Source organism: Oenanthe melanoleuca, unplaced genomic scaffold (genome assembly GCF_029582105.1).
Source record: "Oenanthe melanoleuca isolate GR-GAL-2019-014 unplaced genomic scaffold, OMel1.0 S297, whole genome shotgun sequence".
NCBI classification, from domain to species: Eukaryota; Metazoa; Chordata; class Aves; order Passeriformes; family Muscicapidae; genus Oenanthe; species Oenanthe melanoleuca.
The window spans coordinates 1-24997 of NW_026612946.1; the positions used below are offsets into that span (position 1 = coordinate 1).

The 24997-nt window shown below is 49.4% G+C and overlaps 3 protein-coding genes across 5 annotated transcripts; 2 read left to right on the top strand and 1 right to left on the bottom strand.

The window, feature by feature from the left end:
• Nucleotides 1-6: 6 nt before the first annotated feature.
• Nucleotides 7-1667, bottom strand: LOC130266862 (centromere protein V-like). Its single transcript, XM_056516140.1, has 2 exons — nt 1160-1667; nt 7-184 (listed from the first exon to the last, which is right to left on the bottom strand). Exons 1-2 carry the CDS (start codon nt 1582-1584, stop codon nt 82-84), a joined length of 528 nt encoding a protein of 175 aa, XP_056372115.1. The 5' UTR covers nt 1585-1667; the 3' UTR covers nt 7-81.
• A 5958-nt stretch (nt 1668-7625) lies between these two features.
• On the top strand, nt 7626-10508 carry UBC (ubiquitin C). Its single transcript, XM_056516139.1, has 2 exons — nt 7626-8023; nt 8748-10508. The coding sequence occupies exon 2, from the start codon at nt 8754-8756 to the stop codon at nt 10353-10355; it is 1602 nt and encodes a 533-aa protein (XP_056372114.1). The 5' UTR covers nt 7626-8023; nt 8748-8753; the 3' UTR covers nt 10356-10508.
• A 4712-nt stretch (nt 10509-15220) lies between these two features.
• LOC130266859 (transient receptor potential cation channel subfamily V member 2-like) lies at nt 15221-24943 on the top strand. 3 transcript variants are annotated; one of them, XM_056516136.1, is made up of 17 exons: nt 15221-15704; nt 15894-16056; nt 16294-16402; nt 17208-17500; nt 18047-18180; nt 18509-18661; nt 19160-19300; nt 19744-20042; nt 20448-20624; nt 21038-21196; nt 21313-21408; nt 21867-21937; nt 22194-22359; nt 23027-23093; nt 23172-23479; nt 23750-23868; nt 24268-24943. In XM_056516136.1, exons 4-17 carry the CDS (start codon nt 17262-17264, stop codon nt 24401-24403), a joined length of 2265 nt encoding a protein of 754 aa, XP_056372111.1. In that variant the 5' UTR covers nt 15221-15704; nt 15894-16056; nt 16294-16402; nt 17208-17261; the 3' UTR covers nt 24404-24943. The 3 variants fall into 3 exon arrangements, with proteins under 3 accessions (XP_056372111.1, XP_056372112.1, XP_056372113.1); XM_056516137.1 differs by having other exon boundaries at nt 15912-16056; XM_056516138.1 differs by lacking the exon at nt 15894-16056.
• The last annotated feature ends 54 nt before the right edge of the window (nt 24944-24997 follow it).

A 24997-nucleotide genomic window follows, 5' to 3' on the forward strand; every position in this document is an offset into this window, starting at 1 on the left:
TGCAGCTGTCTCATCTTTAGCTCTAAGGTTGGAAAAGCAGAGAAGCTGACATTCATCTCTGGGAACAGGGAACAAACCAACTCACTTGCAGTTAAACACGTGCAGATCTGCCGAAGCCCAGACCTCAAAGCGGACGGCTCCACAGTGACAGCCTCCAGTGTGCTTCACCAAACCCCTGTATTCACTGGAGAGACACAGCAGAGCTTTTGGGATCATCCTCTCTTGTTTTTTACCCAAGAGAACAGTAAGGCTATACAGGACATAATTCAGTTCTGTCTTGAGCTGTTGCAGAACACCAAGAAATGTATCCATTCAAATGTATTTAATAACATGTGTCAGAATGAGGTAGAGGATGGCTTTTGTCCTCTGCAGCAATTGCTTTTGTGGTTTAATTAAAATGGTGAAAAGGAAAGGAGCACCACTTTGAGGACTCTCCACTCTTGTACAACACAGCTCCCCACCACACTCCAGGTCACAGTGCTGACCCTACAGCTGTGTCCATACACAACCCTACACAGAAACCTAGGGCTATCACCTCAAAACAAACTGATTGGAACTGAGAACTGAATTTCCCCACAATATTCCCCATAGTTCCTCCAACACCATTAATATTCCTGCATTTAAAAGCTGGGGAAATCAGATATAAGTGGATTCTATGTAATATTTGAAATGTCTTTTATTTCGGGTTGTAATTGCAGAGGAACTTTATGACCAAGGAATTTCTCAGCCTGTGCTTCTCCTCCTCCCCGAGCCGCCTCCACAGCAGCTGGGCAGTCACCGTGCGGGTCAATCGCAAAATGCAAAGGAAAAAACATTTTCCTCCCAGATTTTGCCTCCCACGGACAGTTTCTGATGTGCCGCAGAGCGAGCGCAGGAAATGGGTGGAGATTTAGAAGCCGAGCCTCGCGGAGCCCCCAAGGGCATTTTCGATGGGAGACTCGTAAAAAACGAGACGCTTTAGCACAGAAAACCACTTTTTTTTTTTTTTTTTTTTTTTTTTTTTTTCTTTTTCTTTTTTTTTTTTTTCTTTTTTTCCCCCCCGTGGTGCGTGCTACCCTCCCCATGGCACCCGCGGCCCCGTTCCCGCAGATGCCGCGCACAGCGCTGCCTTAGCGGGACTGGGGCAGGAGCGCGGGGCAGCCCCGGCCCCGTTACTCACTACGCGTCCAGCAGCAGCCGCGCCGCCTCCTCGCAGCTCAGCCGGTGCCGCTCCTGGAACGCGGCCCAGCGCCCGCTCTGCGCCCCCAGATCGATGGCGCCGGGCCCGGGGGGCTCCGCCTTGGCCCCGTCCGGGGTTCTGCCCGCATTCCTGCCCCGGGCCCGGCGCGTCCCGCCCGCGGCCGCGCTGCCCCGCCGGGAGCGCCGAGCGCAGCCCGCCGCGCCGCGCCCCATGCGCGCCGCCCACTGCGCCACCGGGGGGCGCCACCGCGACACGCACGGCCCGGGGGCGGAACGGGGACACGGGGGGGCTGAGGGGACACAGCGGCACCGGGAAGGAACGAGGGGAAGGCGCAGTGAAGGAATCTTGTCCTCATATCCAAAGTAAAACTCCCCCCGGCACAGCTTGAGGCCGTGTCCTCTCATCCTTCCTTGTTAGCTGGGGATAGGCGCGATCCCAGCTCGGCGGTGCTGTCAGGGAGCTGGAGAGAAGGGGAATGTCCCCCTGAGCTCCCTCTTCTCCAGGCTGAGCCCCCCCAGCTCCCTCCCCCGCTCCGTTCCTGCCTGGGCACACTCCAGCCCCTCCGTGTCCCTCTCCTCGTGCTGGGCCCAAGGCTGCGCCCAGGACTGGGGCAGCGGCCCCAGCAGTGCCCAGCACAGGGACAGGCACTGACCTGGCCATCCTGTGGCACTGGAACAGGCTGCCCAAGGCAGGGCTCGAGCCACCAGCCCTGCAGGTGTTCAACAGACTGGTGGACGTGGCTCTTGGGGACATGGTTCACTGGGGAACTTGGGTTAACAGTTGCACTTGGTGATAAAAGTTTTTTCCAGCCTTAAGGATTTTATGATTTTCTGATTCCAGGGCTGAGCCAGCCATGCCAGTTATCCACAGGCATGAGCCCGAGGTTGTCCCTGTCATCCTGAACACGGATGGGAAGGTGCTCAGCAGACCCGAGGTGCTGCTGGAATTGTGGTGTGTCACTTCTCTGCCATGAACAGCCCTCATTTAGACACAACATTGCTGTGACAGCACAGGATGTGCCTTTGGAACTGTGTTTAGGCCTTCCTGAGGTTTGAAGTCATTGTGGCAGCTTTGCAGAGAAATGGCTTCTAACAGGATTCCCACTGAGCTTTTCTGTTATCAATTGAAAATAAGAGAGTACATACCATAAAAAGCAAGAAAAAAAACCCAAGCAAACCAAAACCAAACAACCAAAATAAAACCCAAAACCAAAACAATCAACCAAATAAGCAACAGCAGGAAAAAAAAAAAAAAAAAAAAAAAAAAAGAAAGAGGAAAATGTGAAATCACCCCTTTAGTGGTAAATATCTACAAAAGCTTATTTTTGAACACTGAAATCCAAGGCTGTTTGTCAAGTAAAACTATCATTGCAGGGAAAAGTAGAAAACTTGGAGGTGTCCAAGTCACACCCAGTTGGGGAAAAAAATAATCACTCCAAAGACAAATCTTTGTGCCCAGTGTTGCAGGACTGGAAACTTCTTTTGTTTGACATATGATCAAGAATCTGTAGTCAACAGGACTTAATGTCTTGCTCTTTCCAAGAAGGGGAAAGATGTAAACAAGTGAGCTGAGTCTTGAGAGGCAAAGAGCCAGGAACATGGCAAAGCAAGAGGGCAGTGATGAATAAACATCCTTCAGCTCTCTGGGGTCTGGAAAGGAGCTTTAAAAACATGTCCAGGCTGCCTCCCGAGATGGCACATGCCAGCATTTGCATAAGAATCCTGTGGCTCAGCACCTCTCTCATGATAGGAAAGGGCACCGAGTTACAATTTCCTGTTATCCCTGATGAGATCCTCTGCTCCGGTTACTCATTCTAATGGAAGCACCCAGAATACACCCTGCGTGACAAATTCATCTGCAGCTCCTGATCTGAGCCACTCCCAGACCTTTAGACAAACCAGATTACATGTCAGTCACCTCATATTTTGGGAGGAAAAAGTCATCGAGGTGAAACTGGAAAGGCACTGAAACTGAGCCTGTGTTGGCTGCAGCAGGGATTCATCTCCCCTCGGGCATGGCCAGTACCAAAAACACTGAACTCAACACTCTGAAAGCCAGAGTGGAATTTTAGGAACTCATTTTAAGGGCTTTTATGTCGATTCACACAAATGACCCTCTGTAAGACCAGAGCCACCAGCACTCCACACACTCATAAAGCATTTCCAGGAGAAAACTGGAGTGAGTTTGTCCATGTAATATCTGCAATCTGTCACTCTCTGTGCCTCTCCACAATTAGTTCACTTTATTTTAAATGCAGAAGCTGTTTTAAGAAGCTAAATTCCATTCCCCCATGATGTTTCTGGATAAAGAACTGGAGGACAAAAATGGAAGTGCAAAATGCCATAGTAAAGAAATTATCTTTTTAATTCGTTTCCTATTTTATCACGAAGGACTCAGAACACAAAACTGAGTCTCACATAAATTATCAATTCCAGAGCTTTACAGTGGAACTCTGGATGATGATAAATGTCACAAATATTCTTAGCTGAAACCCCTAAATTTCAGTGGTCAAATATCTTGTCAGAGTACTTGGGCAGCTCCTTCCCAGTGCCCAGAGAGTTAACATCTCTCATTTCACTGTTTCCAAAGCTGGTGCAATGTTTGCCAGGAGAGGCCAAGAGCTTGATGAAAAATGCATTTGCTCTTAAGCTTGAGAGGCAAAATGGAAAACGATGAATTATCCAGACAGATGACGGGGTGGACAAAGTAAAATTACTGGAAAAGTCCAGTAAATTACAGTTGCTTCTGTGTAGGTGTCTTGTGATGCTCAAAGGCCAGCAGCAGCTGACGTGTTCAGTGTTAAAGTACAAAGGGGCTTTTCTGTGCCATCTCAGCTCCCTTGTATAACAATGACTCAGCTCTGCAGCCCTGGCTCACAGCCAGCATTGAAACTCTGCCTGGAAGAGCATTTTTATCCCCAAAGCAGCACTGAAAGCAGCTACATGCTTGTGGGTGAAAGAGAATTAGGAACTGTGGATGGTTTTTTTTAATATCTAATAAGCAGGGAACTAGGAGTTGTGTACAGCCGACAGCACACTTTAAAAACCTGAGGTGGTTCAAAGTACGTGGTTTGTTCAGGGGAGAAAATGGCAGCGCTTGGATTTGTCTCCCTGTGGTGGAGGGGGAAACATTCCAGACGTTTTCCTCGCCAAAGGACCCAAGCTGGATCTGAAAACAAAACGCAGGAGGTGACAGCCCCGGGCTGTTCAGACGGCCTTGACAGTGTTTGTTTTTGTTCACTGTTACAGGCGGTCTGTTGAACATCCTAACAATGATTAACAGCGGTCTTGGACTCCTTTCTTCTGCCTGTTTCTTCAGCCATTTCTTCTTCTGTCTGCCTGTTTGTCAAGGCGCTTTTTTGCTGTTTTGCTGGAAAACTTTGTCCCGGAGAGCACAAGCTGAGCGTGCTCAGAGGCAGCAGAGAGGTGAACAAAGCAGGTCCCTGCCCGCACTGCAGCTTGGACGGGATCCAAACCATTCCCGGGCAGCAGCAGAGCAGAGATGCACACGAGCAGCTTCAGAACAGAGTTATTGCAGCTGCTTTCACTGGCACACACCAACCTGTGATTTCAGCCCTTTACAAAATGCCCTTTGGACGTCTCCTTCCAGCAGGGCACAGGGAGCTGTCACATGTCCCTCTGGGTCACCAGCCTGTTTATCGAGGCAGCACACATCTGAAAGCTGAATCCATGTGTCCTACTAAGTTAAAATACTCTTTAGATAAACAGGGAGACAGAGGAGTATCACTAATTTTCATCTTTTTACTCCCCATCTATTTGTTTTTCTTAAATTTTTTCTACTTTCAGCTCCTGAAGTCGGTGGCTTCTTAAAAACTTTGTTTAGCAAAGGTATTTTTAGCATAAGGCTATAAAAACCAAAGCGAGGGAGTTGTCTTTTTTTGGTAATCTCAGAATATCACAGTCAATCTCACAGTACTTTGAATTCTGACTCACTCTTTGTGTAACCCTCCAGGCTGGCAGCATGGGGACAAGCAGTGACATGCCATGGGTCTGTCTGTCTCGTGGGTGGAACCCGAGCCAAGCCTGGACCTCACTGCACTGCTACAGCCTTGGGGAAATTATATTTATCTCCACAACTGTAAACATGTAAATAGAACGATGCATACCTATAAATATAAAATAATCATACTGCATCATACACACTGAGAGGCAGGTGTGAGTAATGTTATGAGATAGGAATATGTATATATATATTTTTTTTTTTTTTTTTCCTTCTGGCAAGCAGCCCTATCGTTGTCTGAGCAAAGAACAGTAACTGGACTTGCCACACACCCTGTGATGGCCTGGCTGGCTGTCCCAAGTTAAACCTGGGAGCTAAAGATAAACAGATTGCCTCACGTAAAAGTGATGCCTCGTTGCTAGGACATCAGCCTACATAAAAAACAGACCCAGCTTGTGTTCCAGAATGTACAGATTCCTTGGAAACATTTCCCTGACCCCAGATCCTTCTCTCCTGAAAGTAGGTTGCTCTGTACCACTGCCCAGTGACCTAATTTTGAAAAGAAATGTGTGTTCCCAACTGCAGGCCCCATGCCCTGGCAAAGGCTGTAGCCACCTGTGCAGTCAGAGCAGTCACAAGATACAGATTTCTGGGTTTTTCAGCTTTGCATTTATTTATATACAGCTCAGAGTCAGCTGCTCAGCAAGTTTTTTTCACCAGAAGTAACCAGAGGGAGAGTGCAATGTTTGTTAGATGCATGTGCTTTGTACAGCCACAACAGTCCCCTCACCACAGATTCAGCCATATTAAAGAACAAAACCAAGGGAGGGCTCCTGTGTTTTCTGGTTTACACAGAAAGGAAAAAAAAATTACAGAAATTCCTCCTTCTCCATCTACAGGAACATTAAAAAGAGAAATATGCACCCCAAAATCCTTAATAAATGTGTGGTGTGTTTTAACATGCCCAGACTTTACATTAATCTCCAGCTTTACAGATGTGGCCTTTCATATTTGTAAATATTAGTCACTGGTGGCCTTTCCTCTGGGAAGGGTGCCTGGGATGAGCAGCAAGCACAGGCCAGCCCTGGAGCAAACTTCAGCCACCTTGGCACCACCAACAAAACCCGTGCTGGAAACACTGAGCAGAACTGGCAGCACAAAGCAAACCAACAGGACATTGCCCAGCTCTGCCTTTTGTCCTAAATTCATGTAGCCAAATAATATTTCCAAGGTTAGTTATTGCCATGGAGCTTTCTGAACTTTCCAGTTATTATTTCTCCCCTCTTCCTGGTCTTGTGTTTAGTAATTATTGTTAGGATGATTTATTTCCTTTTTACTGCAAACCAGGAGGTGCTAGAAACCCTTTTAGGAGAAAGGAAAGCAAAAGGAATTTGTTGTTGGGGTTTGTTTTTTTTTTAATTTTTCTGTTAGGAGAAAGGAAAGCAAAAGGATTTTGTTCTTGGGGTATGGGGTTTTTTAAATTTTTTTTGTGGTTTTGTGTTTTTGTCTGCGTTTGAGGTTTTTTTAGGGGAAATAGAGCAGCTCTGTAGTGAATCTTGCCAGTCACACGTGCTGATGTTTTGTGAGAGGAGGATTTAACAAGGTCATCTGGCTTCACTGAAGGAGCAGCAGATAAAGCTGCTAAAAAAACACACTAAAACCATCTTGGATTTTGTGCACTCCATCTTTAATGCGATACCAAATGAGTTAAGAGCCAGTCTGAAAGGTATAATGAAGTTTAATTAACCCGAGGCACGTTTCCACATCAGTTCACAGAAGGTGGCTGCTTCATAACCGATCAAAGCTTCCTGTTCTGGAGGCGAGTAAACAACCATTTGAATTTCAAATGTCAGCATTTCATCACAGGCTTGTTTTGCAGCCTCACATGCAGCGAATTAACTCGTCAGGCAGCTCCAGCCGGTTCCAGGGGCAGCTCGGGCCGGGCCGCGTGACTGGGGCAGCTCGTGTGACACACCAGCAGCCACCCACGCTCCTCTATTGTGCTTTTTTTACAATTTTGCTAACTGGTTCTGCTTTCTCTCTCAGCCTTACAGGCCAGGAGCAGCCCTACAACGCGTCCTGGGCTTTTCCATGGAGCCTCAGCCATTCTGGGGAAAGGGCCGGTCAGAGGCCCCAGTGGGTCATAAAACACCAGCACCAAGGGTCACCCCGCTTTTTGTAGTGCGCTTCTCCCCCAGTCCGTGCCAGCTTGATCCCTGAGCACTGCTGGGGCTCAGGCAGGAGCTAAAGAAGCCCCAGTGTGATTCCTATCGCCTTCATTAATCCCAATCCCCACCATAAACCCTGTCCCCTCATGGCCCCAGCTCCCCCCCTCCCCGGGCCCAAATCTGCCCCGCCAGGCGGCTCCGTCCCAGCAACAGCGTGACCTCACCGCGCGCCAATCAGCGCCGAGCAGCGCCGAACCTTCCAGAGCCTTCCCTGCCCCCGCCGCCCCCGCCCCTCGCTAACTGCCCCTCCGAGCAGCCAATCAGCGCCCGCCGTGCCGCCCGCCCCACCAATCACCGCCGCCTTCCCGGGCTGGCCACCAACGGCTGGCGCAGCGCCGCGGCGGACAACGCTTCCAGATCCATCCGCGTCCTCAGAAATTTGCTGATTTTTTAGGGTCTGATCCCCCTCCCTGACTCTCTGGGACCCCTTTGCCTGCGGAAGAGCGATTGGAGAGGGGAAAAGGCGAGTGTTTTCCAGAACAGGGCTCTTTTCCTGTGGGACTACTTTGGGAGGCGGATGGACACATTAGTTTTGGTGGGCGGGGTCCGTGTGGCCAGAAGCCCTATAAATGCGGGAGGGTGCGCGTCATTCGGCAGAGTTGAGGACTAGCACTGCTGGATTCTTAAACGAATTTCATCGCTCAGGGCCGCAGACGTGAGTGCGCTGTGGGGAATTGGGGGGTGCGGGGCGGGTGGGAGACGGCCCGGGGGCTGTGGGTAGGGCTGTAGCCAGCGGGGTGGGCGCTGCGGGGCGGTTTGCAGCAGGATAACGGAGGGAGCGGGCCGCGGAGTTCTGTAGTGTTGCGTAGCGCTCTGAAGCGCGGCGGGGAGAGCTGAGGTGGAAGGTGAGGGCGGTGGGGGGGAACACGTTAATTTTTGTGTGGGGAGGCGGCGCCGTGCTGGGGAAGATGGCGCGGGCCGAGCCGAGCGTGCCGGAAGGCGGCTGTGAGTCACTGCCGGGGCGGGGAGCGGCGCGGCCGCAGGGCGGGCCCGCGGGACGGGACGGGCGCTCCCCGCGCCGCTCAACTGCGGCCGGGCCGCAGCGCTGCCCTCGGGGGCTCTGGGGTTCCAGCGCTGACCTGCGGGGGGAGAACGTAAGATCGAGGGGCTCTGCTGCCGCATTTGCTGCACTGCGGGCATGGAGGAGGAGGGTCTTGGGGTCAGCTAGTGAGTATAATCTGCTAATAGAGCTTAGCGAACTTCGCCAGGTTTAGTTAATCAAATTGTAAGATGGTTTTTTTTTTTTATTTCACGTTTTTTCCTACGACCAAAGTAAAAAATTTTAGCTGGTGGGAAATAGTAACACTAATTCCTTTAAGACTTATTAAAGGCTTTATTTGACTAAGTGGCTGTAGCTGAAACAACTGTGTGTCTTGCAGGTCAACATGCAGATCTTTGTGAAGACCCTGACTGGTAAGACCATCACCCTTGAGGTCGAGCCCAGTGACACCATCGAAAATGTGAAGGCCAAGATCCAGGACAAGGAAGGCATTCCCCCTGACCAGCAGAGGCTGATCTTTGCTGGCAAGCAGCTGGAAGATGGACGCACCCTGTCCGACTACAACATCCAGAAAGAATCCACCCTGCACCTGGTGCTGCGCCTCAGAGGTGGGATGCAGATCTTTGTGAAGACCCTGACTGGCAAGACCATCACCCTGGAAGTCGAGCCCAGTGACACCATTGAGAACGTGAAGGCCAAGATCCAGGACAAGGAAGGCATTCCCCCTGACCAGCAGAGGCTGATTTTCGCTGGCAAGCAGCTGGAAGATGGCCGTACTCTCTCTGACTACAACATCCAGAAGGAATCCACCCTGCACCTGGTGCTGCGCCTCAGGGGTGGGATGCAGATCTTCGTGAAGACCCTGACTGGTAAGACCATCACCCTGGAAGTCGAGCCCAGTGACACCATTGAGAACGTGAAGGCCAAGATCCAGGACAAGGAAGGCATTCCCCCTGACCAGCAGAGGCTGATTTTCGCTGGCAAGCAGCTGGAAGATGGCCGTACTCTCTCTGACTACAACATCCAGAAGGAATCCACCCTGCACCTGGTGCTGCGCCTCAGAGGTGGGATGCAGATCTTCGTGAAGACCCTGACTGGTAAGACCATCACCCTGGAGGTCGAGCCCAGCGATACCATCGAAAATGTCAAGGCCAAGATCCAGGACAAGGAAGGAATCCCACCAGACCAGCAGAGGTTGATCTTTGCTGGCAAGCAGCTGGAAGATGGTCGTACTCTCTCTGACTACAACATCCAGAAGGAGTCAACTCTGCATCTTGTCCTGCGCCTCAGAGGCGGGATGCAGATTTTTGTGAAGACCCTGACTGGCAAGACCATCACCCTGGAGGTGGAACCCAGTGACACCATTGAGAATGTGAAGGCCAAGATCCAGGATAAGGAAGGAATCCCACCAGACCAGCAGAGGTTGATCTTTGCTGGCAAGCAGCTGGAAGATGGACGCACCCTGTCCGACTACAACATCCAGAAAGAATCCACCCTGCACCTGGTGCTGCGCCTCAGGGGTGGGATGCAGATCTTCGTGAAGACCCTGACTGGCAAGACCATCACCCTGGAGGTTGAGCCCAGCGATACCATTGAGAACGTGAAGGCCAAGATCCAGGACAAGGAAGGCATTCCCCCTGACCAGCAGAGGCTGATTTTCGCTGGCAAGCAGCTGGAAGATGGCCGTACTCTCTCTGACTACAACATCCAGAAAGAATCCACTCTGCACCTGGTGCTCCGCCTGAGAGGTGGAATGCAGATCTTTGTGAAGACCCTGACTGGCAAGACCATCACCCTGGAAGTCGAGCCCAGTGACACCATTGAGAACGTGAAGGCCAAGATCCAGGACAAGGAAGGCATTCCCCCTGACCAGCAGAGGCTGATCTTTGCTGGCAAGCAGCTGGAAGATGGTCGTACCCTGTCCGACTACAACATCCAGAAGGAGTCCACCCTGCACCTGGTGCTGCGCCTCAGGGGCGGCTGTTAAGTTGTTGTGCATCTTGCTTGACACCAGGGTTGCCAGTGGCACTTGTGTTTGCACTGTAGTTCTTCAATGTCTTAATATTAAGTTAATGCAAGCTTGATTAACTGCTGAACAACTGTCTGTTGAAATGCTAATAAAGTTTTCTGTTGCACATTACACCCTGTAGTCTGTCTCAGTTCAAGCAGGTGAAACTGGTGTATTAAGTGAAATGCTTTGGCTTCTTACCATGGCAGTTTAAACCTCTTTGCATGTATGCTGAGGACCAACCTTGTGGTTAAAGTGGATCTGGATTAAACTCTTTTAAGTGCTAATAATACCATGTTGTTTCTTCTTGCTGGATTTTAGCAGCGCTCTGCTTGCAGGTGGGATATGAAGACCCCACAGAAAGGTGTGGTGGTCATTGCTTGGGGTGGGTTTTGCTGCAGGTTCTGGACTTGCAGTGTGTTGAAATCGAGTCTAGTGGCCCTGGGGTGGGTGTGAGGGGTTCCAGTGCCTGGCACTGCTCTGAAGGGACCGTTTGTGGGTGTGGGGGTGTTTTTCTGGCACAGGGCCTGGGGGAGGGCTGGTCACTGGGAATTGTGTGGTGGGTGGGAAGGTGAAACTTGAATAGGTGACTGAGCAGAGTTAGAACTGGCTGATCTGGTAACTTCTGTGCAGTCACCAGTGTCCAAAAGGCAGGGAGTTCCCACTAAGGACTGGGTTAGCTGGGGTTGGGTTTGTTTTATGGGGTGAGTTAAGGAAGCTCAGGTGGGGTTGGGCTGGGTTCAGCTGCAGTGGTGGGTGTTCAGAATGAGTTGTAATATCCACATGCCCTTCCCAAGAAACTTCCCCCAGGTGTTTGGGTGGCTGGCAGTGTCTTCCCCCATGGAATTCTGGCAGCTGCTCTCCTTGGAATGGGGCTCCTGGCCCATCTGGGTGCACACAGCCTGTGCTGCTGCACTGCACTTCCCCCCAAAAGCTGCCTTAGGTACCACCTTGGTTCCCTTTATCCCCTGGAGTGCTGCTGTGGAAGTTGCTTTGTTCCTCTTGAATTTCATCACTGAACATCTGTGGTAAGTGCTGCACTTAATAGGAAATTAGGCCATAAAGTCGCTGTTCTCATAGAAAACTGCACACTGTAAGTTCAGTGTGGGTTTGAGGGTTATATCTACAGTTTATATATTTAAAAAAAGAAAAAGCAGAGCTTTTCTGTCTGCTGAGCTAGCAGAAGTACAAAGTTCTGTAAACATTTGCTGTCTCTGCCACAAGAGACTTCCCTTAGAGTTTTGCTGTAATTGCATTCTGGATTTTCATGCTTTTTGCAGTTTAGCCACCTGGCAGGGTGCCCAGGGGGCTGTGCAGGCCCTTCCCTGTGAGGGACTGAAAGGCCATGGGCAGGAGCCATGGAAATAGCTCAGGACAGGCACCTGGCTGGGCAGGGTGACCTCAAATGTCCCTTCCTGCCTCTCTCAGGGCTGGGGGTTTTATTCCTGCTCTGTGTTCAGCCCTGTCTGAAGTCCCTCAGCAGTTCACAGTCCCACAGGAGATAAAAATTCTGAATAATCTGACATTCCTGGGGTTTGGGGTGGGCACTGAGTAATCTGAATTCTGCAGGGACCCCAGGGAGGTGACAGGAGGGATCTGTTCTGTTTTTTGGCCTGAGTCAAACTGGGGTTGAGCTGTGCCTGAGGTGGTCCAGGAAATGACTGCAAGGATTTCTTAATTCATAAGAAAAAAATCCTTGCAATTTAAGTCAATTATGTGAATTAGGGAAATGTTTATGAATCAGAAGGAAATGTGAATATGGATTTGTAGAAATGCAGTGTTTACACCAAAGTTATTACCACAAAACAAGGACACCAGGCAATACAAATGATTGATGCTTTTTAAATACAATTTTTAAATCCCTACAATATGGTGATACCTCAAAAGTCTGCTTAGAGACAGCTATTCATAATTAAAATAAGAATCCAGGTTTTAGCCAGAATCTCTATACTGTTAGGATAATCTTAATGGTCCCATATTTACCACAGATTCTGGTAATATCTTTTAATCCTGCTGTAATCTGAGTTTTGTGACTGGCCTTTTTTTCTTATTGCTTCAGTTAATTTCTAGTCTGTTCTCCCTTAAAAAAATCTGACAAAACCCCAAAAAGACAAACAAAAAGAAAAACCAGCCGAGATTCTGGGGCTTTGTCTTCTGTGCTTTAAAAAAAAATACTTATAAAAAGAGAAGTTAAATACTGGGTTTGGATACATTTGGAGTTTTCTCCTTTCACAGCTGCCCCACAACATCATCCTACAGGGAAAGGGAGGGTCAAGGCAGGTGAACATCGGGAATAAATCCCTCAATATTTCTGCAGCCTTGTCCACAGCAGCCAAGGGTGGTTTTTAAGCTCTTTGCCCAACTTGGCTGTTTGAAAAGCAGCAGGAATTCCTGAGGCTCCATGGCCACAGGATGTCACTGTTCCTCCACAAACAGCTTATTTTAGATCTGGTTTCCTCTTTTGATTGTCAGCAGAGCATTCCTACAGGCTGTGATCCTACAGAAAGGGATACATCAAATAGAAAGAAACTTCCATTTTAGGAATAAGAGAGCTGGATGGTTCCCTGCAAGGCCTGAGAAGGATATAGATTGGAGCCTTTGAATGTTATGATGTGGAACTTGCAGTTCCAGAAATAGTGTCATATGTGATAGCCCAGGGAGCTCAATCAATCTACAACTTCTGACAAGGGATTATATTTAAGAATATTTATGTTTCAGATTGGGCACTGGCTGGTCTCTCTAGAGGTACTGATTTCCATCTGTAACTAAGAAATTCATCACTTCAGTGTGGCTTTTACATAAATTACATGGAAAAAAAAAAGGGAAAAAAAAAAAAAAAAAAAAGCCTTGCAAAAGTACTTGATATTTTCCAGAGTGTGAAAATACAGCATTCAAATAATTATTTTTTTTCTGGCCTATCTGTTGTATTTGAGAGAATTGTAATTCTCCAGCCTTGCATGTTGTTATTACAGGTTTTCCTCCTCCTGTGAAGATGATTTTGAGCTGCTTCACCTGAGTGGCCACAGCTCAATCCTGTAACTAAATTACAAGTGACTTTGAACTTCTATTTACAGCATACTGAAAACATGGTATCAGTCATACTATTATGTTTTTCAGTATTTGGTAAAAATGGAAACTTAGGTAAACACAGAATATATATATTTCAGGAAGTGTTCTTGTTTGCATCTTTTCCAAACACCATCTTCCTCCTGCTTCCTTTTGCTTAAGCAGGTTCCAGTCATTGCTTTTCCTGATGTGAATTACTAACATATAATTATAATAATGAATATATTTGATAATATTATTGAATGAAAAACACTTGACCTGAAATTTCACTTGGCAGTTTGACTTCTCTCTTCCCAGATTTCCAGGAAGAAACTCAGACACATTTCATGAGTAAAATGAGCAAAATTGTGAGATTCCTTCACAAAACCTCAAAAATCAAGAGGAAAACTCAGGCTGCCAGGCAGGTGAAATGACATTGCTGCTTTTCTTCTCTCTGTTCCTGTGTCCCCTGGTTCTGTTTGCTGTGACCTCTGAGCTGGCAGTGATTCCTTTCCCAGAGCTGCACGTTCCCCTCCCTCCTGCAGCTATTCCAAGCAGATGTGCAGGGATGGCTCTGCTATGATTTCACTCCTTGGCTGCAGTGGTGGGATGCCTCCCAGGAAAGCTGGAGAAGCCCAAAAGGATTTAAAACCAAAAGTGTGAGCTGAACTCCTGGGCCTGAAGCTCTGTGGATATCACAGTAAATGAAGTGTTACCCAGCTGAAGCAAACTGAGCCAGGTCAGTGCAAGGCTGGCATGAGGGAGGGGTTGGAGAGATTAAATCTGATCTTGCACTTATCTCTTCTTTATAGGCTGTTCTATGGATCCTAATAAATCATTAAGAAGCCATCATGGAAAGAAAAAGCAACTTTGCATAATCCCTGGACCAGCTTCATTTTGAAACACAGGAATCTTGAGAAATAATCTGCAAAACCACGAGGAGGGCAATTTAATTTAATTGGTGTATTTATAGGGAGGTCTCACAGCCTGCAGCTGACTCCAAGCTTAAGCCAGGAAAGTTCCTGGGGGTGAGGAGCACATTCCAAGGAAGTGTCACAGCATCCTGTGGGATGAGGATTGCTCCAGGCTCTCCTTTGGCACAGCCAGAGTTCAGTGTGTCGTGCTGTGACACTCCTTGTCCAAAAAACCCACCAAGTGGGGTCCCCTCACCTCTGGGATTTCTCCTGGAACGTCCCCCTGCTGTCCAGGTGTTGACTGGAAGGGCTCTTCACCATTTTGCTCATTAATGAGATTTCCCAGCTGAGCTCTAGATCACACCAGTGGCTTTGTAAAGCATCAGGAGTTTGGGTGGGAAGTGCTGGAGCAGCATTCCTTGGGGAGAGGTGCTGAGGCAGTGGGTGCTCACCCTGCACCAATCCTGCAGGAAAGGATCCCAGTGCCTCCTCTGGGAGAGGGAGAGCTGGAACTCGAGGTGTGGGCTGATATCCTCTGTTTCCCAGGGTCCTGTTTTGTGAGGGGAAGGTGAAGCAGTTTCGGGGTGTGTGGGCCCAAGGACAGTCAGCTGTGGGGTGGGGGGACATCCCTGCTCCCAGGAGAAACCTCTCCCAGACTTTCTCCTTTGGAGATCTTTATGAGCAAGATCTTTTCTAGCTCATAACTAGAGCAGAGAAGTAACCAGTGGGAGTTTGGGCCTGGGGCTGTTCTGTGCCCGTGGGGAGCAGCTGAGCTGCACTTTGTGGGGTTTGTGCCTCTGGGGCTGTGCAGAGCTGCCTCCCCACCCCAAGCCTGGCCTCAGCTGCTCCCAGGCACTGCTGCTGAGCTGGGCTGGCTCTGGGAGCCTGTGACAGCCTCGTGGGCTGGGGCTGGGAGCAGAGGCTGCCTCCCTGTGCAGGCAGGGGTTAAGCATCCTGAATTTGCAATAGGCAGCCAGCTTTCCCATATAAGAGCACTGCACTCATTGGCTCTCCCCTTCTCTGAGAAATCCAGCCAGTCATTTCCTGTGCAAGCCCTCCTTCACTTTGCAAAAAGCCACACAGTTGAGTAAATCCCAGGGATCTGGGGCTGCTCCTTCTCACAGAGCTTGGATTCTCTCATGGAGCAGCACACAGGAGCTCCACTCTGTGCCATTGACAGGCTGCTGGAATGAGCAGGGGCTTCTCTGCAGGGCTGCTCACCCATGGCTGGAGGTGGTTTTGGGTCTGCCTTCGTGCCAGTTAACACTTCTTGGTGCTTGGTTTCTGCTGGGAGGTGATTTCCCCTCTGAAGGATCCGTTGGGGCTCCTTGTCAGATCAGTTCTTGGGTGGAGCTCCCAGCAACTTCTGGTAAGTGCTGAGCTCTGCTGACAGCAGGGCTTGCTGAGGTCTCAGGGAGAAATAACTCAGTTCTGGAGAAGTGCAGGTTGAGCTGGCACACAGAGAGTGCTCCCTGTGCTTCCCAGGGATGCACAGAGTGGGTGGATTCATCAGAGGGTCCTTTTTTATAGGAGCATTTTGCTCTTGCTTTTAACCCAGAGGCTCTGTCTGTGCCAGACTGCCAATAAATAACTCTCCTGAGCGCTGTGGAGAGATGGAAACTGCAGCTGAGAAATGATTTTGGGGAGAGGAAGACAGAAAAGCACAAGCAAACTGTTATGGAGGTGCAAATATCCTTCTAAAGGATTCTGCAAATGTACCAGTAAGTGTTTGGGGGAGGGAAGAGAGTCTGAAATGGGATTCAAGGGTGTGTCAGAGGAATGTTTGTCACTAGAGCAGACTAAACGGAGTGTCTGAATTATCATAACAGCTGGTCTCAAAATCAGCTCTTGCATTTCTTGTTGTGAGCTGCATAAAGATGTTTTGTGGCTGTTTTTTTCACACCCTAACCTAAGCCAAAATGCTTATGCTGTGTCCATTCACCTCTTTGCTGGTGCAGGCTATGGAGTCTGGCTGTAGCAAGGGAGATTTCTCTTCAGAGGAAACCTGTTAACCATTTGGAGGGAGTGCATGGGAATGAAGAGTTATTAACCAAAGCTCTGCTGCAGGTTGGTAATTGTGGATGTTTAATTGATGAACCTTGTGAATCTGCAGCCTGGCCAGGCAGTGTGCCTTGGGTGTGGGGAGAGATGTCTCCAAAGAGCCAGAACAGAGTTCAGGAGGGATCAGAGGAGAGGAGGGGCTGGCTGGGAGCTCTGCTGAGCTGGAGCTCTGTGGGCAGCAGAGCTGGTGGAGCTGTCTCTGTGCAGGCTCCCAGGGCTGGGAGTGCCCACAGGGCAGAGGGCTTGGAGCTGGGAGCTCACATTCTGTGCTCACATGGATAGCCAGCAGCTCCAAATATTGGGGATTTCCCTCTCATTTTGCCCCAGGATGAAATGTCAGTTTGTGCAGGTGTTTTCCCTGTCTGAACAGCCAGCAGGGACCATGGGCAAACCTATCACTGTTCCAAAGAACAGTTCAGTGAACCTTTTATCTTTTTGGCCACTTGGTGACCAGCTGTGCCTGTGCTGGCTGCACTGAGACAAGAACAACGACCACAGGCTCCTAAAGAGCCACTTTCTTTGCCTTTTATGTCAGGAGCCTGTGCTGCTGCCAGCAGGTGAGGTCATCTCACACAGGGGCTCAGATGTGCTGCACACAAGTGGCCTGTGCTTCATGAGCTGCTTCTAAACTTCTCCTCTGCTGGAACCCATTGAGGACCCTGATCCTTTATTTAAACACTCCCCCTGTGCAGAGTTTTACCAAATCTCCCTCTCAAGGGACCCTTGTTCAACCTGGGAACTTTCTTTGTGTTGCCCCAAACGCCTTTGGGGTTTGTGAGGAAATTGTGTTCATTCTCCCCATCCCTTGCAGGTTTAGTACCCAACAAGGAACATCTCTAGATCTGCAGGATCATCTCTGCTGGCCATGGATAAATTCACAAATGGGCAGCCAGGCCCAGCTCAGAGGAACAGGTTCATAGGATTGCTAGAAACAGATGACAGCATCCAGGAAGATAAACCTGCCCCGAGTAAAAAGGAAGAAAGGTCAGGACTTGGAAGGAAAGGAGAGCCACAACCTTTGGAGACACCTTATCAGAAGGAGAGCAGTGACTTTGCCCCTAAAATCAAGGTTAATCTGAATTATCGGCCAGGACTCGTCAGCAAGTGAGTGACTTTTGGGTGTTTGACCAGTTTGGGTTGTGATCCACACTGATCCTGGCTGGTGGGAGCTGATGGGAGAGCTCCAGCTCCTGACCTGCTCCTGCAGCTCTCTGGGGCTCCCTGCCAGGGCTGCACATCAGGGTCTGGGAACAGCTCCAGCTGATGGAAGGAGCAGCCACTCGGGAGAATTCTGGGAAATAACTGTCTCTATTTTTCCCTTGACTCAAAAATAAAACACTTCAGTGGGGGTTTTTTGTTGGTTTGTTTTGGGGTGGTTTTGGGGTGGTGTTTTTTTTTTGTTTTGTTTTGTTTTTTTGTTTTTTTGTTTTTTTGTTTTTTTTTTTTTTTTAATTTATGTTGTTTTGTTTTGTTTTTTCTTTGTTTGGGTTTTTTTGTTTGTTTGGGGTTTTTTTAGTTTGTTTTTTTTTTTTTTTCCCCACCACCACACTCTCCTCTGTCTCCCTCCTTCCTTCCTCTGCCCCACTGGAGCTCTTTGTGGCTCTCTCCTGCCCCTGCTCTCAGAATTCTCTCCCTTTCTCTGTCCCGCAGCCAGAAGGACCCGAATCGCTTTGACAGGGATCGTCTGTTCAGCGCCGTGGTCAGGGGCAGCCCCGAGGCACTGCAGGGGCTGCTGGAGTATTTAAGGAGGAACTCCAAATTCCTCACCAATTCCGAGTACACAGGTAGATTCCTGCTCCTGGAATTGTTTTTTTCTCACAGGGTTAGCAGGGGAGCAGGCTGGGGATTCTTTGCTTTCTCAACTCTCTGCCTTCTTTTATTTTCCTTATATTAATGGAGAATACAATTAATTAAATATATCAATTAAATTATATATTAATATAAAAATATATTAATTAAATATAGGCTTTTTGCCTTAGGACTACTGAAAGTACTGATAAAAACCTTTAAATTGAGGGTTAGATTTGATCCTTCAGAGTTAAGCTGTGAACCAAGCACCACAGCTGTGTGCAAAGCACACCCACCACCCATTCAATCCTCTCCTCCTGCCAGATGCAAAGACTGGGAAGACCTGCTTGATGAAAGCCCTGCTGAACTTAAAAAATGGGAAGAATGACACAATCCCAGTCTTGCTGGAAATAGACCAAAAGATGCAGAACCCCAGGCCACTGGTCAACGTGTCCTGCTCTGACTGCTTCTACAGAGGTAAAGGATTCTGTGGGGTGAGCAGGAAAAAGGAAAAAGAGGGGACCTGGAGCTCCTGCAGCACTGCAGCCCCAACGTTCTGGGGCAGCCACTCACAGCCCACTCACCTTTTATTTCTGATTCTGCATCTCCTTCAGCCTTGAGTTTTACCCTCCTTGTTCTGTACAAGAAATGATACATGCTTAATAACCTAAGAAATGAGATTATTTGCTTGGGGAAGTAAAAAAGCACTTGTGAAGATGAAGAAGAAATGGTGTGTTGTAGTTAAGTGAGTTCTGCTGTTTGGCTGTGCTGTGAGCTCTCTCAATCCTCTCAGGCTGCTTGGGGTCAGTGCCAGGCGGGGGGAATTGCCTGCCCTGGGGTTGAATTTCTGGTGGTTTTGGGGTTTGTTGGGAGCCCTCAGCTGCCAGCCAGCCCTGGGGCTGTGCAGCCATCACTGGTGACACCCCATGCTGTCCCCCTGGCAGTGGCTCAGTGACAGGTTTGCTGTGTCCTCAGGCCAGACCGCCCTGCACATCGCCATCGAGAAAAGGAGCCTGGAAATGGTGAAACTGCTGGTGGAGAATGGAGCTGATGTCCATGCCAGAGCCCATGGTGAATTCTTCAGGAAGAAGAAAGAAGGAGTTTACTTTTATTTTGGTGAGTCATGTGAGGTTTTTATTTCCTCTGGGGTTTTTATTGCCATACTGTACGTGATGCCACTAATTCTAGATGGGTTTGCCCCTCTGTTGCCAACTTTAATCAAGCCCTTGGCTTGTTTAAATGGCAGAATCCTTTCATATCTTGGGTGTTCTCTGTGCATTTCCATCATCTTTGGGTTTTTGTGTTTAATTCTGAGTGGCTTCAGAAAAGCAACAATACTTGGCTAGCTCAGATTTGGGAGATCAGGGGGAAAGTGTTTCAGCTGCCCCCAAAACAGAATAATTGTTTATTGTAAAACCCTTTCAGAATCTAGAGACACTGAGGCAGAACCTGTTCTGTGTTTCAGTTATAAAACATATTCTTCTATGATTGTTTTTTTTTCCCCCTTTTGTTTAATTCTTTCTGCTTCCCCTCCAAATTCTGCATCCTGATCTCTTCAGGTGAACTCCCCCTCTCCCTGGCTGCCTGCACCAACCAGCTGGATGTGGTGGATTATCTTTTGAACAACCCCCACCAGAAAGCCAGGCTGCAGGAGCAGGACACCCAGGGCAACACTGTGCTGCACGCCCTGGTGATGATTGCAGATGACACCGAGGAGAACACCAAGTTTGTGAGCACAACCTACGTGGAGATCCTGAAGGCAGGAGTGAAGCTCGACCCCACCTGCAAACTGGAGGAGATTGTGAATTATGATGGGTTGAACCCCCTGCAGCTGGCTGCCAAGACAGGCAAAGTGGAGGTAGGGGCAGCCAGAGGGGCTGCTGAGGGGCAGGGATGGTGTGATTTGCACCTTGGTGTTCAGTGTTTGGGGCTGGAGCATCTTCACCAAACGTGGTGATGCTGCTGGAGCATCTTCACCCAAACGTGGTGATGCTCTGGCAGGGGCAGTGCCACAGGTGGCCATGGAGGAGGGCAGCTCTCAGCTGTGCCCTGCAGAGCTCAGCTGTCCCTGCCATGGAGGAGGGCAGCTCTCAGCTGTGCCCTGCAGAGCTCAGCTGTCCCTGCCCTGTCCCTGCTCCACTCCTGGGGCACCCAGATGTGCCCGCCTGCTTTTAGCCAGCTCCAGCTGTTTGCAGAGGCACCAATCCAGCTGTGCTGCCCTGGGTGCTCCCTCAGCCCGGGAACTGTGTGCTGTGTGTGTCAGATCTTCAGGCACATCATCCAGAGGGAGATCAAGGAGCCCCTGTACCGGCACCTGTCCCGCAAGTTCACCGAGTGGACGTACGGCCCCATCCACGTCTCCCTGTACGACCTCTCCTCCCTGGACAGCTTCGAGGAGAACTCTGTGCTGGAGATCCTGGCCTACAGCAGTGACACCCCAGTGAGCCTCTCACCACAAATCACACTTTTTTTTTTCTGTCCTTTTTCATAGTCTCTCTGTAATTATTGCGTTTCAAGTTAATGTTGGCTTTCCGGTGATTATTTCACTGAAAAAAGGAAATGAGTCGTGGGAATGCTTGCAGATTTTGTTATTCAGAAGTGCTTGGTATGGCCCTGAGCATCCATAACTTGAGAGAAATTTTGATCCTTTTGTTATGTTAAGCTTTGATTTGTTCAAATACCTTGATGAAGTGACTTCTATATAATATTTATCTTTCACACTAAACGACCTGTCTGAATAACCCCTTAACAACTCCCCAGTTGAAACCACACAGCTCCAACCCTTAAAAAGACAATGTTCTGGTGAATCCCTGCTGGCACACAGGTGCATTTTGGTTGCTTGTTTCCCCACAGAATCGGTACAAGATGGTGGTTTTGGAGCCACTGAACAAACTGCTCCAGCAAAAATGGGAAACATTTGCTTCTAAGAGGTTCTACTTCAGCTTTGTCTCCTACTTGTCATTCATGATCATCTTTACAGCCATTGCATACTATCAGCCCTTAAGGGTAAAGGTAGGTGCATGATGGATGGATGGATGGATGGAGCAGAGTTTAGAAGTTGTGGGTGGCTGTCATCACTGCCTCTGCCTGTCTCCAGTGCTTTGGGTGTTTTTGGTTTTGTCTTGCAGCCTTCCTTCCCAGTGGAGTTCACAGCTGGAGGCTTCCTGTGGGTCTCTGGCCTGATCATTATCTTGTTAGGAGGCATTTATCTGATCTTTGCTCAGGTAGGGGGATCTCTTGTCTGGTTTCATGGTAAGACAGGGGAAAAAAGGAGACAATCACTGGCATGGAGGCAGCAGGATTTGTTCCCTGACACCAGGAGGGAATCCTGCTCTGAGACACTCAGGGTGGTCTGGCAGTCACAAGCCAGGTTGCTGGGCAAGGGGGGAATCACAATTCCACAACAGCAAATAATTCTGAGAGACTTCTGTGATTTGTGGTATTAAAATGCACCCCTGGCATTTAGAGCAGGCTATTAATAAAGACATTGGGCTGAGCCATGATTCAGCCCTTGTTTTTCCTTGCCCTTTATAAATAAGGGCTTTTTTCATCAGGGAGGGATGAAATTGAAGATCTTGAAGATGAAAGGAGAAGCAGATGGAGCAAAGCTTTCCCCTGGGCAGGGCAGGGCTCCCTCTGTCCCGTGGCTCTGATGAGTGATGAGTGGATTTTCCTCCCCCAGAGCCTGTACCTGCGGAGGAGGCGCCAGTCCCTGAAGACCATGTGCTCTGACAGCTGCATCGAGATCCTGATGTATGTCCTGGGCTTTGGCACATCCTCGGCTTGGAACTGGTGCTCTGGCTGCCCTGACACTGCCACAGGGCTGGAGAGCAGGAAAAACAGATCCTCTGCCTCTCTTTTCCCACTTCTGCTGCCTCTTGTAGTGGGCTCTGCTGGGTGGGGGTTTCTCTGCTCAAACATGTTTTGTTTTATTTTATTGCACAGCAGATCTGCAAGGAGCCTCTTTGCTGAGGTGAGCCACTCTCACCTCCTCTTGTTTTCTCTGCAGCTTCATCCAGGCATTCTCCCTGCTGCTGTCAGCAGTGCTGTATGGGGCCAGCTCAGAGAACTACGTGGCAGTGATGGTTTTCTCCCTGCTGCTGGGCTGGGTGAACACCCTCTACTACACCCGGGGCTTCCAGCGCACCGGCATCTACAGCGTCATGATCCAGAAGGTCAGAGCTGGGAAAACCTCTGCAGGGAAAGGTTTGGGGGGTGAGGAGCTGCCAGTGATGTCCTGTGGAAGCACAGCTTTGCAGGAAGAGGTTAGGTCAGTGTTTTTGACTACAGCTGCAGCAAACCCCTCATTTGTGGCACTGAGCAGCCCAGGTGGAGCAGCTGCACCTGTGAGCCATGAACCAGCTCCAAACCAGCCCTGCAAACCAGGGGGGATCCCTGCAGCTGCTCAGCTTGGCCTGGGAGGTGTTTCCAGGTCTACAGAGGAACCTGGGACTGGAAGGGCAAAGCAGAGGTGAAATGAGGTGCTAGGGAAGAATTCTGGTTACCACCTGTGTAAAGCCAATGGAGATGGGAAGGAGAGGGATGTGTGTGTTGGAATAATTTGGGAACAGCCATAGTGGGGACCCAAAAGGGAATTTATTTGTTTCAAAGATCTATTCATACTAACAGAGCAACAAAGAAGTTCATAGTGCTGTCAGATTAAGCTGCCAATGATATAATTTACCTGTGGAAGTAATTTAACACATAGTAGTAGTTTTTTAAACTGGATAAAAGGTGGGAGCCTTGCTGTCAGTGTTGCTGAGGGCTGGTTTGTGCTGTGTGAGGTCATCCTGGTGGTCTCACGTGAGGTGAAGCACAGCACTCCCCTGGTTTGTGTTTCAGACCATCATGAGAGACCTGCTGCGTTTCCTCTTGGTTTACATGATCTTCCTGTTTGGCTTTGCTGCAGGTGAGCCCTGTCTGAGCTGTGTGTGGGCTGAGCTGCACAGGGCTCTGTGCTGGGGCTCAGGGTGTGTTTTCCCCACAGCTCTGGTGACCCTGATGGGCGATGCCCCCTCGGTGTCCCAGAACAAGTCTGTGGCTCAGCTGGAGGGCTCGGGCAGCCACGCCATGTACGGGGGGCTGCTCAGCGTCTCCCTGGAGCTCTTCAAGATCACCATTGGCATGGGGGACCTGGATTTCCAGGAGCACGCCAGGTTCAGATACTTTGTGATGCTGCTGCTGCTGCTGTTTGTGATCCTGACCTACATCCTGCTGCTGAACATGCTGATTGCCCTCATGGGCGAGACTGTCACGGACATCTCCGGCTACAGCAAGAGCGTCTGGAAGCTGCAGGTGGGACCCAAGGCTGGGCTGGGCCTCACAGGGCCAGAGGGGCAGTGCCTGTGCTCAGCTCAGATGTTAATGTGCCTTCTGCAGAAGGTTGTCACCCTGGCAGTGCATTTTTGGGTGTGTTTACACTCTCTGCATGGTGCTCGAGGCAGAACTTGAGGAGCATTTTGGGGCTGGGTTCCACAGAGGTTCTCCAAGTCCAAGGGGATGCTGGATGGAAGGGCTGGGCTGGGCTCTGCCTGTGCCCTGTCTGATGTGGGTTTGTTCTTCCAGAGGGCAATTGCAATCCTGGAGATAGAGAAGGCCTGGCTGTGGCGCCAGGGTGGGAAGAGGAGATCTGGCTGCTTCATGTCCGTGGGGCTCAATAAGAAAGATGAGAGGTGGTGTTTCAGGTAAGGCACAGGCACCATCCCCCTCACACTCCAGCCTGGAAGTGGGGTCACAGCCTGGGAATTCAGCCACACATTCCTGGGTACTCCCAAATTTGTTGGTGATTGCCAGGCTGGAGGTTTGGGACGTAATTGATCCTCCAGCATTGTCATCTTTGTATTAAGAACATTCCCTGAGCTGGAGAATTTGAAACCAAACAGACCAGTGGACAAACATGCAGCTTTAACTACAAAAGATCTTTGCTCAGAAAAAAAAAGTCTCTGTAAGGTGTTTCTGCTACAGCCAAACCATCAGGGTGGTGTTGGCAGGATGAGCTGGGCTGGGAGGCTGCAGGACAGTGAGATCTGGCTTGAGATGCTGCATTCCAGGCATCAGTGTCTTGTTGCATTTTGTCTCTCCAGGGTAGAGGAAATTAAATGGACAGATTGGGCAAAGGATGTGGGAGTTCTGAAGGAAGAACCTGGAAACACCAGTGATTCAGAAATAAATCCAGAAGGTAAATTGAATCATGAAGAAAGGTCTGCAGTATTTTTTTAGCTTCCTGCTCAGCAAAGTGCTCTTGGCATGTTGTTCTGTCTTTGGCAACAGAAATTCAGGCAGGCCAGCTTGAAATTGCTTCCCCACAGCAGCATCACTTGTGAGCTGAGAAAATAAAGGTTCAGTGTAGGTCTGGACCTGGCCAGAGTTTGGGAACAAACTGAGGGTGAAGGAGATGCCATTCCTGTTTAGCTCTGGGAGAAATGGGCAGGAAATGCTGCTGAGGAAAAGCAAGGGCTGCTCTTATTTCTGGCTCAGGAGCCCAAATGGTGCTTTTCCTAGGAAAGGTGCAATTCAGGCCCAGTGATCCTGCACATGTTAAAATCACAGGGCTTTCAGAGCCTGGATTTGGGCATGAGCTCTGGCAGTGTTGCCAGATTCTGCCTGAGGTCTTTGTTTGCTTCCCTGGCAGAGCTGGGAGGGAGCTCTGGGAGACAGAGCTGTTATCTGTCAGAAAGCTCTTGCTCAGCCTGGGCAGGAGCCCTGGTGGATTTGGACACAACCTCCAGTGTAGATTGTGCTTGAAACATCCTGTGGTGTTTGTGGGGTGTTCCCTGAGCCTTCCCCCTTCTAAAGCTGGGTCCCTTTGTCAGC

Excerpts from the sequence above, each read along its gene's own strand:
- LOC130266862 (XM_056516140.1), bottom strand. The coding sequence starts at position 1,584 with ATGAGAGGACACGGCCTCAAGCTGTGCCGGGGGGAGTTTTACTTTGGA. Across the intron at positions 185-1,159 it reads CGGCTGCTGCTGGACGCGTA|TGAATACAGGGGTTTGGTGA; the intron begins GTGAGTAACGGG and ends GTGTCTCTCCAG.
- LOC130266859 (XM_056516136.1), top strand. The coding sequence starts at position 17,262 with ATGGATAAATTCACAAATGGGCAGCCAGGCCCAGCTCAGAGGAACAGG. Across the intron at positions 18,181-18,508 it reads CACCAATTCCGAGTACACAG|ATGCAAAGACTGGGAAGACC; the intron begins GTAGATTCCTGC and ends TCCTCCTGCCAG. Across the intron at positions 21,409-21,866 it reads TTTATCTGATCTTTGCTCAG|AGCCTGTACCTGCGGAGGAG; the intron begins GTAGGGGGATCT and ends TTCCTCCCCCAG.
- UBC (XM_056516139.1), top strand. The coding sequence starts at position 8,754 with ATGCAGATCTTTGTGAAGACCCTGACTGGTAAGACCATCACCCTTGAG.